The sequence below is a fragment of the Stegostoma tigrinum genome, chromosome 15, assembly GCF_030684315.1.
Source record: "Stegostoma tigrinum isolate sSteTig4 chromosome 15, sSteTig4.hap1, whole genome shotgun sequence".
NCBI lineage: Eukaryota > Metazoa > Chordata > Chondrichthyes > Orectolobiformes > Stegostomatidae > Stegostoma > Stegostoma tigrinum.
In genome coordinates this window covers 73390885-73407656 of record NC_081368.1, presented here as the reverse complement: position 1 = coordinate 73407656, position 16772 = coordinate 73390885, and the positions used below count along the sequence as shown (strand labels likewise).

Here is a 16772-nt window from a genome sequence, read left to right as displayed (position 1 = left end):
GTTCATCAGCCATCTCTTTATTTGTGATCATTAGTTCTCAGAGTCTTGGCAGTCAGCTAATGCTCATTTTAATGCTTTATTTTTATTATTTCTTGTTGGATGATTTTCAATGAGTTATCATATCATGAGCAAAGACCGATCATGAATATGTGAGGCAGACGAAGTCCTGTAGTAAGATCTGACTTGGAGGTGATGGAAATATACCCTTAAATACCAGAACAATTGCAAAATCTGATTATGTTGCCATTAATGTGGAAAAAATTCACTTTTGCCACATTCTTCTCTTGCAGGAACTTCAACTAGTATATCAACAGCTGGACCAACTCTGTTTGCCTCAGTAGTGAGCTCAGTACCTCCTGCCACTTTAGCGACAACTGGCTTTCCATGTAAGTCATCAACAGATTTTCAAAGTGGAGGAATGTTTGAAACAAAAACAAATTGTTTAAACTCAGTTCTGATGGTATCCGTGGAGAGAGAAACAGAGTTAATATTTCATGTCCAACGACCCTTCTTCAGAACTGATTGTGTTTGGGAAAAGGTTGGTCTATATGCTGAAGGTGGAGCAAACAATAGGTGGAGATGAAGCCTAGATAGAGAGAGAGAAAACAGGAGCTGGACAGACAAAGGAATGCATAAAAGTCAGCCTAGTGTACAATTCGGGCATTAGAAATACCAATAGGTTTCCTTTCGGTAGTGTGGAGGGACTTACTTTGTATGTAACCTCTGCTATTCTGAGTTTGTTTACTCAAGTGGAAGCTATTCAATCCCCAGTATGAACATGCGTCACCTTGAGTGAAGACTTTACATGGACCCCTTCAGGAATGTTCATCCAGTCTACTAAAGGCTCAGTGACACAAGTTCACATTTGTTGTTCATGTAACAGTTCAGTAACACTGGCTTTATAACGACAATTACTGCCCTTTGTTCTGAGCCTGTATATTTTAATTAAATTAAACTTAAAATAAAATAAACTTAATATGATGGATAGCCGTAACAGAATAGGTTGGAGTCAGCATGGATTTACGAAGGGGAAATCGTGCTTGACTAATCTTCTGGAATTTTTTGAGGATGTATCTATGAAGATGGATAAGGGAGAGCCAGTGGATGTAGTGTACCTGGACTTCCAGAAAGCCTTTGATAAAGTCCTGCATATGAGATTGATAAACAAAATTAGGGCACATGGTATTGGGGGCAAAATACTGAGTTGGATTGAAAATTTGCTGGCTGACAGGAAGCAAAGAGTAGTGATAAACGGATCCCTTTCGGAATGGCAGGCAGTGACCAGTGGGGTAGCACAAGGTTCGGTGCTGGGACCGCAGCTGTTTACGATATATATTAATGATATAGATGAAGGCATTAAAAGTAATATTAGCAAATTTGCTGAAGACACAAAGTTGGGTGGCAGTGTGAAATGTGAGGAGGATGTTTTGAGAATACAGGGTGACGTGGACGGATGCATGGCAGATGCAGTTTAATGTGAATAAATGTGCGGTTATACACTTTGGCAAGAACAGGAAGGCAGATTACTATCTCAATGGAGTCAAGTTAGGTAAAGGGGAAACACAACGAGATTTTGGTGTTCTTGTACATCAGTCAATGAAGGCAAGCATGCAGGTACAGCAGGTAGTGAAGAAAGCTAATAGCATGCTGGCCTTCATCACGAGGAATTAAGTGTAGGAGCAAAGAGGTCCTTCTGCAGTTATACAGGGCCCTGGTGAGACCACACCTGCAGTATTGTGTGCAGTTTTGGTCTCCCAATTTGAGGAAGGACATTCTTGCTATTGAGGGAGGTGCAGTGTAGGTTCACAAGGTCAATTCCTGGATTGGCGGGACTATCATATGTTGAAAGATTGGAGCGACTGGGCTTGTATACTCTTGAGTTTAGAAGGATGAGAGGGGATCTGATTGAGACGTATAAGATTATTAAGGGATTGGACACTGTGGAGGCAGGAAGCATGTTTCTGCTGATGGGTGAGTCCAGGATCAGAGGACACAGTTTAAAAATAAGGGGTAGGCCATTTAGAACAGAGTTGAGGAAAAACTTCTTCACCCAGTGGTGGATATATGGAATGCTCTGCCCCAGAAGGCAGTGAAATATCTTTCTTGAAATATTAATATTTCAAGAAAGAGATAGACAGAGCTCTTAAAGATAGTGGAATCAAAGGTTATGGGGATAAGGCAGGAACAGGATACTGATTGTGGATGATCAGCCATGACCATAATGAATGGTGGTGCTGGCCTGAAGGGCCGAATGGCCTACTCTAGCACCTATTGTCTATAATATTTCTCACTACCCTACAATCAGTCATGCAGCATTTGGCCCATATCTGTCTAAGCACTTCCTATTCATATCCATCCAGGTGCATTCTAAATGTCATAATTGTACCTGCCCCACCATTTTCACTGGCACCTCGTTCCATACATACACCACCCTCTGTGTGGAAAAAGTTACCCCTTAGGTCCTTTTTGAATATTGCCCTTCTCACCTTTGAACCTGTACCCTGTCATTTTGGATGCTTTCTCCCATGGAAAAAGACCTTGGCTAGTCACCCTGTGCTCCACATACTTTTTATAAACCTCTTGTAAGGTCAGCCCTTAAAGCCCCATCCTATTCAGCCTCTCCCAATACCAAACCCTCCAGTTCTGACAACATCCTCATAAGTGTTTTCTGCACCCTCTCAAGTTTAACAACGTCCTTCCTATGAATTGTTTGCAATGTTTTGAAAGTGAGTCTCATCAATCACCTGTCCCCAAAGGGAGGTACATTTGATTGCTGTTTTGTTTGTGTTTAGTGAGCAGTGGTACCACTCCTACTCTTACGGCTGCTACAACTTCTCCATTTGGATTTAAACCAACCAGTACAGCCTTGCCCATCACAACAGCTGCAAGTCTGGGTATGTACAAATGCTATTGTGAAATCTTTGCTGTAAATTTGTAATAGATACAATGGAACAAATGTGGCCATTTTGTATTGGACACAATGCAAGCCCTACAAAGTTGGCTAACTTTCCACCATCAGATTCCTTAGAGTGTCAATAATACTGATTCAGAGGAGTCTTCTCTAGACATGAGAAGTTGTTGGCGGATAGGATGAGGGTAAACCCTAAGGCTTTCTATAGGTATTTAAGGAATAAAAGAATGACGAAAGTAAGATTAGGCCCAATCAAGGATAGTAGTGGTAAGTTGTGTGTGGAGTCAGCTGAGATAGGGGAAGTGCTAAATGAATATTTCTCAACAGTATTTACTCTAGAAAACGACAATGTTGTCGAGGAGAATACTGAGATACAGGCTACTAGACTAGGTGGGATTGAGGTTCACACGGAAGAGGTATTAGAAATCCTTCAGAAGGTGAAGATAGATAAGTCCCCTGGGGCGGATGGGATTTATCCTAGGATCCTCTGGGAAGCCAGGGAGGAGATTGCCGAGCCTTTGGCATTGATCTTTAACAAGTCATTGTCTACAAGAATAGTGCCAGATGACTGGATGATAACAAATGTGGTTCCCCTTTTCAAGAAGGGGAGTAGAGACAACCCTGGTAATGATAGACCAGTGCGCCTTACCTCAGTTGTTGGTAAAGTGTTGGAAAAGGTTATAAGAGGTAGGATTTATAATCATCTAGAAAAGAATAAATTGATTAGGGATAGTTAGCACGGTTTTGTGAAGGGAAGGTCGTGCCTCATAAACCTTATTGAGTTCTTTGAGAAGGTGACCAAACAGGTAGATGAGAGTAAACCGTTTGATGTGGTGTATATAGATTTCAGCAAGGCATTCGATAAGGTTCCCCACAGTAGATTAATGTACAAAATACGGAGGAATGGAATTGTGGGAGATATAGCAGCGTGGATCGGAAATTGGCTTGCTGAAAGAAGACAGAGGGTGGTAGTTGATGGGAAATGTTCATCCTGGAGACCAGTCACTAGTGGTGTACCGCAAGGGTTGGTGTTGGGTCCACTGCTGTTTGTCATTTTTATAAATGACCTGGATGAGGGCGTAGAAGGATTGGTTAGTAAATTTGCAGACGACACTAAGGTCGGTGGAGTTGTGGATAGTGACGAAGGATGCTGTAGGTTGCGGAGAGACATAGATAAGCTGCAGAGCTGGGCTGAGAGATGGCAAATGGAGTTTAATGCAGACAAGTGTGAGGTGCTGCACTTTGGTAGGAGTAACCGGAATGCAAAGTACAGAACGAATGGTAAGATTCTTGGTAGTGTAGATGAGCGGAGAGATCTCGGTGTCCATATACACAGATCCTTGAAAGTTTGCCACCCGGGTTGACAGGGCTGTTAAGAAGGCATACAGTGTTTTAACTTTTATTAATAGAGGGATCGAGTTCCGGAACCAAGAGGTTATGGTGAAGCTGTACAAAACTCTGGTGCGGCCGCACTTGGAGTATTGTGTACAGTTCTGGTCATCGCATTATAAGAAGGATGTGGAAGCTTTGGAAAGGGTGCAGAGGAGATTTAATAGGATGTTGCCCGGTATGGAGGGAAGGTCTTAGGAGGAAAGGCTGAGGGATTTGAGGCTGTTTTCATTAGAGAGAAGAAGGTTGAGAGGTGACTTAATTGAAACATATAAAATAATCAGAGGGTTAGATAGGGTGGATAGGGAGAGCCTTTTTCCTAGGGTGGTGACGGCGAGCACGAGGGGGCACAGCTTTGAATTGAAGGGTGAAAGATATAGGACAGATGTCAGAGGTAGTTTCTTTACTCGGAGAGTAGTAAGGGAATGGAACGCTTTGTCTGCAATGGTAGTAGATTCGCCAACTTTAGGTACATTTAAGTCGTCATTGGACAAGCATATGGACATACATGGAATAGTGTAGGTTAGATGGGCTTGAGATGGGTATGACAGGTCGGCACAACATGGAGGGCTGAGGGGCCTGTATTGTGCTCTAATGTTCTATGTTCTATGAGTCCGCATATTCGGCTTCGTTGCTTGCATATTAACATGGGTTTCTTGGTACTAGCAGCTTAGTATTACCCTTTAAATATTAGAGTCTGTCTTAATGTACCAAACCGCGGATGTTTGTTGTCAACCTGGTCAGGATCACCAGGAGTTCCTCAGGAAAGTGCCTTGGGCTGAATCTTTCTCAGCTGCTTAAAAGAAGTAGGCAGAGGACTGGTCCATTCGACCCTTCAAGCACGCTCCGTCACTCAGTAGGATTATGTCTGGTCCAACATTTGCCACATTTTCTGCCACTTTTCCTCCCGTGATCTTAGATTCTTAATCAGTAGAGGAATCTAATTCAGCCTTAAATGTCCACAGAGTTCCAAAGACTTCAATCTTCTGAGAGAAGAAATTCCTCCTTCTCTCAGTCTGAAATTAACACCTCTTAATTCTGAGACAATGCTCTCGGGTCCTAAACTCTCCTGTGAATGGAAATATCCTCTCAGCCTTTACCCTGTCAAGCCCCTACAAGATCGTTTGTGTTCAATGAGATCATCACTAATCTTCTAAACTCCAATGAGGAGAGTTCCAACCGGTTTAGCCTTTTCTCGTAATACAGCCCTACCATGAAGGGATGATCCTAGTGAACGTTTTCTAAACTGCAGAAATGAAATATCTTTCGTTAAGACATAACACTCCAAATATGGTCTCATGAGAACCTTGTGCAGCTGCAGTAAGACCTCCCTCTGCTTGTGCTCCATCAGAGACTATTCCATGAAAAAACTTGTTGGGTGTTCTCTGTACAATGTGCAGTGCCATTTGCAAGTACTCATGCTGATGCAGCTAATGTCCATTAGCAACAATACCGAGATAAAATCCAGGCCTCTGTTGACAAGTGACGCTAGTATTTGAGCCACAAATTGTCTTGACAATGATCAACTCCAAAAAGAGAATATCCATTCATTGCCTTTTGCAGTTGAATAGAACATAGAACATAGAACAGTACAGCACAGAACAGGCCCTTCAGCCCACAATGTTGTGCCGACCATTGATCCTCATGTATGCACCCTCAAATTTCTGTGACCATATACATGTCCAGCAGTCTCTTAAATGACCCCAATGACCTTGCTTCCACAACTGCTGCTGGCAACGCATTCCATGCTCACAACTCTCTGCGTAAAGAACCTGCCTCTGACATCCCCTCTATACTTTCCACTAACCAGCTTAAAATGAGGCTACCATCATCACATCTCTCACTATCAACATTTTGGGACTTGCTGTTACCTAGAAACTGAACTGGACCAGCCATATAAATCTGCAGGCCAGAGGTTGGCTATTCAGTAGTTAAAAAAAATTTGCCTCTTGACTAGTTTCATTTCTTTTGACAAAGTTCAAGCCTCAAATGAAGAAGGTGATGGAATATCTCCACTTGCCTGGGTGAATACAGCTTCAGCGGTGCTCAAGAAGCTCGACGCTACCCACCACACAGGCTGGAAAGGCACAGCAGATCAGGCAGCATCAAAGGAGTAGGAGGGGCAATGTTTTGAGCAAAAGCACTTTGTCAGGACTGGTGAAGGGGAGGGGAAGTAAGGAGGGTGGGGGTAGGGGAAGGTTATGTGGGACACTAATAGGCAGATGCAGGTTGGGGATTATTGTGATTGGGACGTGGGAAGGGTGGAGTGAATAGGTGAGTAGGAAGATGGACAAATTGGGCCCCGTCAGGACAGGGAGAGTTGGACGTGGGATAAGGCTGGGTTTAGAGGGATTTTGAAGCTGGTGAAATCAGTGTTAAATACATTGAGCTGCAAGCCTCCAAAATATCAGGTGTTGTTCCTCCAGTTTACGTTTGGCCTCACTCTGACAGTAGAGCAGGCCACGGATGGTCATGTTGTCAGGGGAACGGGAGGGTGCATCAAAATGGATAGCAACCGGAAGGTTAGTTGGTTGATACGTGCAGAGTGCAGATGCTCCACAAACTGGTCATCGAATCTGCGTTTGGTCTTCCCTATGTAGAGGAGACCACAACCTGATCTGTTATGTCCTTTGCTCCCGATCTGGCCCCCTCTATATCAGGGACACCAAACGTAGACTGTGGGACTGGCTTGTGGAGCATTTGAGCTGTGGAACATCTGTGCCCTGCATGCATCAACCAACTCAATCTTCCAGTTGCCATCGTTTTAATGCCCCCTCCCGCTCCCCTGACGACGTTTCCTTCCTTAGGCTCCTCCACTGTCAGAGTGAGCCCAAACGTAAACTGGAGGAATGACACCTGATATTTTGGAAGCTTACAGCTCAATGGCCTTAACACTAACTTCACCAGCTTCAAAATCCCTCCAAACCTAGCCTTATCCCATATCCAACCCAACTTGCCCATTTTCCTACTCACTTATTCGCTCCACCCTTCCCATAACCTAATCACAATAACCCACAACTTGCATCTGCCTATCACCATCCCATCTAGGCTTTACTGAGCCCCACCCACTCCAATTTATTTCTGTGCTCCCTTCTCCCTGCCCATTCCTGACAAAGGCCCAAAACGTTGACTTTTCTGCTCCTCTGCTGTCTGACCTGCTGTGCTTTTCCAGCCTCGCACCTAATAGGCTCTGACTTCCAGATCTGCGATCTGCAATCTTTATCTTCACAATCCAGGACAGATCAGCCCACCTGATTGTCACCCATTGATGCACAGAAGCAGCAGTATATACCATCAAAAAATGCAAGGTACATTGCAGCAACTCACCAAGATTCTTTCAACAGCAGCCTTGAAACCCGCTGCCATCTGGAAAGCAAAGGCAACATACATGGGAAAACCATCTACAAGCTTGCCACAAAGCTACACACCATCCTGACTTGGAAATGTCTTGCTGTCCCTTCGGTATCACTGGGTCAGAATCCAGAAATTCCCTCCCTAATATTACTATGGGTGTCCCTACACCCCAATGTCAGCAGAGTCCCTGCTTGTCCAATAGAGCAGTGCTGGAATATAAACACAAGTTGCTGGAAAAGCTCAGGTCTGGCAGCATTTCTGGAGAGAAATCAGCTAATGTTTCACATCTGGTGACTCTTCCTTGGGACTCTAAACGTTAACTCTAATTTCTGTTCACGGATGATGTCAGACCTGCTGAGCTTTTCCAGCAATAATCAGTTCTTGTGGCTGATTTATGGCATCCGCAGTTCTTTCAATTTTTATTGAGCAAATGTTGGATTTTAACACAAGCTGCTTGTTGATAGATCTTAAAGTTTTGAGTAATGTTTTCGCAATAAGATGCTCTGTTGAGAAATGAGGCTTGAGAGTGATTTTCAATCTCTTGTATCTTGGTTTTGGAACTAGAATATGAAGTTAAATTCATATCTATAACAATGACAGACTATTTACTCACCTGGCGGACCAGTTTCGGTCCAGTAGGGCAATTCGGCTCCTGACCTCATTCCAGCTTTGGCTCAAACGTGAAAAAAGGAATGAATTCCAGAGGTGGGGTGACAGTGACAGACCTCAACATAAAGTCTGCATTCAGTGACGTGTAACGTCAAGGAACCTCCAGCACAACTGGAATCTGTGGGAATTGGAGGCATACTCTGTGCTGGTTGGCTTCTTATCTGGTGCATAGGAAATGATTGGAGGTCAGTCATCTCAGCTCCAGGACATGTCAGCTTGTTAGTGTCCTAGTCATAACAATCTTCACCTACTTTAGCAATGATCTTCCCCTCCATCAGAAGGTCAGAAGCGGGGATGTTCACTGATGATTGCATAACATTCAGCGCCATTTGTGACTCCTCAGAAACTTGAGTGGGTTGCCTATCTGCCATTAACAAGGCACAATCAGGAGTGTGATGGAATACTCTCCACTTGCCTGCATGGGTGAAGCTCCAACAACACACAAGAAGCTAGACCCCTTTCTTAACAAAGCAACCCATTTGATTACTTTTGGATGTGGTGCTGTCCACTCCCTCCAAAACTGACATTCATTAGCAGAAATTCACCAACGATTCTGAGACAGAATCTTCCAAACCCATCACCAGTTCCATCTGGAAGGACAAGGGCATCGCTGTTCCTTCACTGTCGCTGCATCAAAATACTGAAATCCCTTTGGGGCTTTGGTAGGTCTACCAACAGCACATGGACTGCAGTGGTGCAAGAATCTCAAGGGCACCTTATGGACAGGCAATAAATGCCAGTGATCCCACAAGTGAATTTTAAAATATATAAAATACTGGTTTATCGTTTGCCCCCATATCCCTGCCCTATAGCTCTGCACGATCTTGTTTATCTTGGCCTGCAGTAATCTGCTGTAGTGGCCATCCTGGCCTAAAGCACGATTATCTCACTTTAAGTGACATATTTTGTTCAGTTTTTAATTTTCTGACTCAAGGGAACTGTTTGGCCCATCAACTCCTCACCAGTTATTTGTAGAGCAATTTAATAAATTAAACCTATTCCCTTGCTGAATCATCCATCAAGTTAGTATCCTCCTCATGCCTGTCCAGTATCCTTCTGAAACAGTTTTCTACCTCTCAACCACATACAGTCAATCTTACTCCTCTTCCCTTCAACCCCGAAAAAGATGGGGAATTCCAAGTTACTGCATAATTACCTGTCACATGATTCATGTAGCTCTCTTGTCCTCCATGATGTCCCATTGTGACTTTACTACCCTTCAAGCTTAGAAAACCTGAATTCTGGCTGGAGCTGCTGGAGTCAGATCTCCCATCCATTGCCCCTCAATATCCAGGAAATTTTATGAACTTACCAAATGGCTCAAATTGTTACAACCAGTCCCAGTTGCCCATTGATTAACCAAAAAAAGTCTCTTCTATCTTTTAGAAACTAACTAATATTTTGGATAAATTAACTTTCACTAACACCTCTATAGCTGTTCTGCTAGTATGAATTAATCTTAACTCAGTCGAAGTTTTATAATTTTCAGTGGTTGAATTTATATTTAATACTGTTCTATACGCTTTCTAGTCCAAATTTAAGCCATTGCCCTCGGTTTTTAAAATCCTAACACTGCCTGAGCCATCACCTGCCTTTGTGTTGTCTTGACTGTCTATTCTTGTGCTGATCTGGCCTGAACATGGTTTATTGCACAGGTGAATGGAGTTAAAGAAAAAGTCTGTGTGGGGCAAGAGGTAACAGCCTCTGTTTTGCTTTTGTAGCTTCCACCTCTGCTGCTGCAGCCACCAGCAACACTGGCTTTTCTCTGGGGCTGAAGGCACCAGCAAATTTCTCCTTGGCGCCAGGGCCTGCTGCAACAGCTGCCAGTGTGAGCACCACAGCTACCACAACAACTGCTGCTGTAGGCGCTACTGCCACCATTACTACCGCCACCACTACTGCTCCCGTTACTAGCAGGTAAGTGAAGCCTTCAGCCAGCCTGCAGAACAGGAAGGAATGAGATTGCTGTTGGATTTTCACTTCCCTGATGCTGCACCATCTTGCCATCTCTATGCCTGTGTGCGGCAGCATGTGGGTGTTCATGACCTGGTAATGAGGCGTGTGTGCGTGTTGAAGAAATTCTTAAATGTTGTTAAAAGTCACACTCTTCCAGGCAAGTGGGAAGTATTCCATTCCATTCCTTGCTTGTGCCTTGTAGATGGTGGACAGGCATTGGGGAATCAAAAGCAGGTTGCTCACTGCAGGATTCCTGGTCTATAATCTGCGTATTTGAATGGCAAGTCTAGTTAAGTTCGGGCGTATGGTAACTCCCAAGGATGTTGACAGTGGAGGGTTCAGTGACAAAAACACTTAGAATGTCAGGGGGCAGCGATGGTTAATCTCTCTTGTTGGCTATGGTCATTGCCTGGAAGTTGCGTGATATAAATGTTACTTGCCAACTGTTGGTTCAGATCTTGCTGCATTTGTACGTGGACTGCTTCAGTATCTGAGACATTCTAAATGATGCTGATCGTTGTGCAGTCATCAGCAAACATCTACATGTTTGACTTCATGATGGAGAGGTGCCCGCTGAAGCAGCTGACAATTAGACGGTGGTTAGGAGAGGTTCACATGCTTGATGGTATGACATTCCTGTTTTCTACTTTCAATGGCGCCCCTGTGCCTATTCCTGTTCGATGTTCATTTACAGAATCCAGTCACTTCCTCATCAATAGAAAACTGTCAAGTAAGTGAGACTAACTGAAGGCTGCATACCATCGTCTGATTGCAATTGTTGGAGGATGTTTGGGTATCATGTACTGAATTATGATGATGGAATTTTGGGTTTAGGAGAGATTATCTAAACTGAAGGTCATTTATGTTTTGCTGACCATTCTGTTTTCAGTACTCCTCCAGTAATGTCATATGCTCAGCTGGAGAGTCTCATCAACAAGTGGAGTGTGGAGCTAGAGGACCAAGAGAAACAATTCCTTCATCAGGCCACACAGGTCAATGCTTGGGACCGGATGCTAATCGAAAATGGCGAGAAGGTGAGCCAGGTGTAGCCTGTCCAGATGTAGGAGATCAAAATAATCACATAATCAATTTTTTCCAAAGTGGGGACTATTTTGCCCACAAGGTTATTTTTCTCTCTGCCTTGCAAACTCTGATCAATTTGAATTGCTAAACATCTTGAGCTGAGGTAGTTGATTACTGAGGAATTAACTAATGATTAACAATTGACCAAGCACTTTGTGTTATTTATCCAGAATCTTTCAAGTTTCTGATCACCTCTGTTTCATCAGAGGTTGGTATCCTGTAACGATGTCATCCTTTATTTATTTTGTGCACAGTGTGACCAGCTAGCTTGGAGTCAGTCCCCTGAACTAAGAAGATTGTAAATCGCTGTTTATATTGGTCAGCCAGGGATTCCTGATTGGGGTTGTTAACCTGGGCCAGTCAAGAACTTTGTAGTCATCAAAATCCACCTGATTCCAATCACTAAATCCCTCCCTCTACAAGTCCAGGATGTAGGCCTAGTCTTTTCATTGCAGCTTTTTCTGCCATAATTTGCCCCACGTCCGGTACTGCTGATTCTGACTCTGACACGGGCAGTGTCTATGTAGTCCATCTCTTGCAAGAGGAGCATCTCAGGAGGGTTCCCTTCTCCACTTCCAGTGGCAGTGGTATTGATGCTGCATTCGCCTTGGACTCTGACATTTCCTCATCACACAGACGTAGGGGGAGAAGGTTTCTAACGGGCTTTCTGGCTGTTCTGAGGGGCCAGGCATGTTCTGCTCCTGCCTTGTTTGCAAGGTAACAGCTTTCAGGTGATCCACGTTTGTTCAGCACCACCTCACCTACCAAAACTTTGCATTTCACAGTACTTGACCTCGTGATCACCTCACCTCATACCCGTCCGGGGCCATTTCCATGGTTCTGGCACCAAACTTCATCCCCCAAAATGAATTGTCTCTCTTAGAGGGGTGTACAGCCAGCATTGGCATTCCTGCTGTCACTTTCTCTGCTCCTACCCCAGGACTGGGGATATCAGGTTTAACCTTGTACAGAGTCTTTGCCCCATCAGCAGCTCTGCTGAAGCTATACCTATTGTTGAATGAGGGGTGGTACTAGAATCTAAGAGGAACCGGGGCAGTTTGGTATCAAGTGATGCTGTAGGCTGCTGCATTAAGCCCCCCTTCAATATTTGGACCGCTATTTTCGCCAGCCCATTGGACGATGATATGGAGCTTTCCTAATCCGCCAAATGCTATTCAACTTCAGGAAATAATCAAATTCCCTGCTGGTGAATGACACACCATTGTCTGTGATCAATACTTCTGGAGGTCTGGATACTGCGAACAATGTTTGCAGCTTCTCCGTTATTTTCCCTGAGTTTGCCGAACAGACTTTACTCACATTCAACCATTTTGAATGGGTATCCACAATGCCCATGAACATTGTGCCCATGAAAGGACTAGCACAGTCGCCATGTAACTAAGTCCAGGGTTTATCACACCATTCCCATGAATGTGGGGCTGCTGCTCGTGGCAGTATTTGTCCTTGTTGGCACTCTGGGCACTACCCCACCAACACAGCTATGTTGACATCCAACCCTGTTGACCAGACATGGCTTCTTGCTAGTATATTCATCTTGAAAACCCCTGGATGACGCTGGTGGAGTTCAGTCTGTATCTGGTGGCCGCATTTCCTCAGGATAAATCACTCTTCCTCCCCTAAGTAACATGCCATGCAGTGCGGTGATCTGGTCTTGCCAGGTCCAGAAAGGTTTCAATCCTGGTTGCAATGGCCCTTCTGTCTTTCCCCCATTAACATCAGCTGGTTTAATTTTGCTAGAATAGGAGCCTTTGCGTTCACTGTCAGATATTATCAGCAGTGACTAGAATTAAACTAAAACAGACTCTTCCAGTGGAGGTGCCACCAGTGAAGTATCTGCCAGTGGGTGGTGCATAAGGTATCCATATTAGCCACTTGGTTTCTTGGAGAGTGTTCTAACTCGTACGTGCTGAGAATAAAGGCCCACTGCTGAATTCATCCAGAGGCTATGGGCAGCACTACCTGGCCTGCCTTCAGTCACCCAAGCAGGGGTTTGTGTTCTGTTGCTATGACAAATTCCCATCTGTAAAGATACTGGGGGAACTTGCTCACACCAAAGATGACCGCCAAACCTTCCTTTCTTTGTCTGGGCATACTTGCATTCAGCATCAGCCAAAGTGTGTGAAGTATCTGCAGCTGGGCATACTTCTCCGTTAGGCTACGGGTGAGGCCTAACCTCCCCAATATCAGGAGGCATTACACCTCAATAGTAACTCTCCCTTTGGATCAGAGTAAGCCAACACCTTAGATGGCAATAGCTGCTTTTTCACTTCCCTAAAGGATACGTGACCATTTCCAAGGCTGACCCTTTTTCACGAGCAGGTGTAAGGTGCCAAGATGGAGGCCAGGCTACCTATGAATTTTCAATAATAATTTGCTAACCCAAGAAAAGACCTAAGGCCTTTAGGGCGGCACGGTGGCTCAGTGGTTAGCACTGCAGCCTCACAGCACCAGGGACCTGGGTTCAATTCCAGCCTCGGGCGACTGTCTGTGCTGAGTTTGCACATTCTCCCCGTGTCTGTGTGGGTTTCCTCCGGGTGCTCCGGTTTCCTCCCACAGTCCAAAAATGTGCAAGCTAGGTGGATCGGTCATACTAAACTGCCCGTAGTGTTCAGGGGTGTGAGAGTTATAGGGGGATGGGTCTGGGTGGGATGTATCAAGGGGCGGTGTGGACTTGTTGAGCCCAAGGGCCTGTTTCCACACTGTAGCGAATCTAATCTAAGCCTAGATCACCCTCACTTTATCTTCACCTGGTATAGTCTGTTCTTATTAACTCTGGAACCCAAGTAGGCCATTTGCAGCACCTGGAACATATTTTTCCCTTCTAAGATGTACGCCCACCTGAGGGAAATATCTAAGCATTACACCCACGTTCACCTAGTGCTGTTTTGTTTTGTTTTGGTTTTCCTGCATGTCACCCAGATAAGCGGCACCCTGAGGTAGCCCTTGTAAAATGTTCTCCATGGTCTGCTGGAAAACGGTGCAAGCTAATGATACCCAGATGGCAGTCTTATGTATTGGGTAGAAACCCTTATGGGTGTTAATTGTGGTGTGCTACTGGGAATTGTTGTCCAGTTGCAATTACAGGTAGGCATGGCTCATGTCCACCCCGTCACCTTCATCCAAGGCCCAAAACAAACTTTCCATTTTCAACAGTGGTTCACCTGTACATTCTCCAGCCTGGTCTGCTGTATCCATTGCTCCTGATGTGGCCGCCTCGACAGCAGGGAGACCAAGCACAGACTTGGGGACTGTTTCATGGAGCATCTGTACTCTGTGTACATGATAATCAAAAACCACCTTCCATGGGAGCCTACAGCTCGATGGCTTGAATGTAGAATTCACCAGTTTTAATGCCTGTCGACTCCCTGCCTCATCCCGTTGTCTAAACTTCCCTCTCATCCCCACTTCCTGACCAATCCCCACTAACCCCTAACTGCATCCACCTAGCACCACCCCGCCTACCTTTCCCCAGCCCCACCCATTCTCCCTCTATTTATTTCCCAATTCCCTTCCCCCTCCCCAAACATCGATCCGACCTGAAACATCGATTTTCCTACTCCTCTGCTGCCCAGCCTGCGTTTTTCCAGCTCCACGCTGTTGTCTGATTTCTGCATCTGCAGTCCTTGCCATCGCAGAAGTATTGTACGTTGCTTTTCATCTGGGCAAATGACATTAGCCTAGGAAAAAAGTATCACTATCTTTCCACATACCGAGCCCAATCTTCGACAGTAGGATCAAGTAAAGGCATGATGCCAGAAATGCTTACCACAACTCCAAGATAAATGTTTCGAGCCTGTGTTCTTAAAGCAGTTAGTGTTATCCCCTGTCACCATTGAAATCACTGCACAGAGGCTGGGTATCCCATCGTCAATTCACCCTTTATTTACTTGTGCACAGTTTACTGGCTGTGGCCAGCTAGCCAGCTTGAAATTAGTCCCCTGAACTGACAAAATTTTAAACACCTTGTTTTCCAGTCAATCTATTCAGATGTTATTACACATCTCTGGATTAGGTGGAACTTGAACCTGGGCCTCGTGCCCTGTTTATATTGGTTGGCCCAGGTTAACGAGCGCAATCAAGTACCTAAGTCAGCAAGATCCACCTGGTTCTGATCACTACACAACCATTGTTCAGCTCTTACACCACCAGTTTTTGAAAGTGGTCAGAATTTTGAATTCCACATCTGATACCATCAGCGAAAGGGCTGTAGGGAGAATATGCAATCATGTTCATATCCCAGATGCAAACACACTCAAAATACAATCCCCCCCGCTATCCTAATCACTCATCAAATGGAGCTAGTTTCTTCAAATTATATTAAAATCCTGTAGTGAAAGTATCATGAGGGGAGTTGGGGGAAGGACTGATGTTAGAAAATCAAAAATGGAATGGGTTAACTGTTCTTTCATTTCCAGGTCTTAAATTCAAAAGATCGGTGCTGGAACTTAAGCATCTGTTTCTGTCTGTTTGCTGGAAATGTCTTTTTCTGAAATGTCTTTCATCAGTGGGAACACAGTTCCTCAGGCTTGTAACCACTGCTTCATGTTGCCCTGAAAACTGAGTTTGAGGATGAAAGCTGTGTGGGAGGTGGAAAATTAGCCTGTTAATTGTCTGAGATGGAGACTGACAAATGAGTATTTTCAACTGCATTTTGCTGACTAATCATTTGAGGTGGTGTGTGTTCCCTTATCTGTCATCTTCAATACAAGTTCTAGATCACGGGTTGAGTTTTAGAAAGATCTCCCCGAACATGCATCCGAGCGGCGGCTGTGATAGAGATTTTATAATTTGCTCTGAGGCCTTTCTAACATCTTTCTAGAGTAACACCTTCATTCTGACTCAGCTATTTGCATACACTATGTCATCTTTTTAGGGGGAGTGGATGGGACTGCAGCCACGTAATAATTTACTTCCTGGGATAGGGCACCCCCTGGTGCAGTAGGATGTTGAATGTCTTCTAGCCAATACTGTTCTGTTGCCTTTTCCTTAGATCACTGCCTTACACCGAGAAGCAGAGAAAGTGAAGCTGGACCAGAAGAGGTAAGTGCCATTATTTTGGTATACAATATTGTAGCCTCTGTCTTCCCAACCCCCTGGAAATAACTGTGTTCCAATGCTGTTCCTGTAGGTCTGCAGTCAGGTTAGAGGATGCTGCAAGCAGGATAGATGATCTGCTTTTGGTCATGTTGAAAATTAAATGTTCATCAGAACAGTTAGAAAATTGTCTGCTCCTGTTTCATGTGAATGTAAAGAGGGCCTGCCTTAACCAATGGACTGACCAGGGAAATTGTCAATCTGCAGAGACCATTACCTGAATCAAGAGCTTTTCATAAAGGATGATGATGTAGTACAATTCCTCACAATACTGTTCTAGATTAGGCCATCTTCA

General features: G+C 44.5%; 1 protein-coding gene across 1 annotated transcript in view; it reads left to right on the top strand.

Annotated features, from left to right (window-relative positions):
- nup62l (nucleoporin 62 like) overlaps positions 1 to 16772 on the top strand; it is a 48937-nt gene that overhangs the window by 11320 nt on the left and 20845 nt on the right. Inside the window, exons 5-9 of the mRNA XM_048544376.1 lie at positions 291 to 386; positions 2793 to 2894; positions 10045 to 10240; positions 11169 to 11313; positions 16374 to 16423. Coding sequence (XP_048400333.1) covers positions 291 to 386; positions 2793 to 2894; positions 10045 to 10240; positions 11169 to 11313; positions 16374 to 16423 — 589 coding nt within the window. The remainder of the gene's footprint in view (positions 1 to 290; positions 387 to 2792; positions 2895 to 10044; positions 10241 to 11168; positions 11314 to 16373; positions 16424 to 16772) is intronic.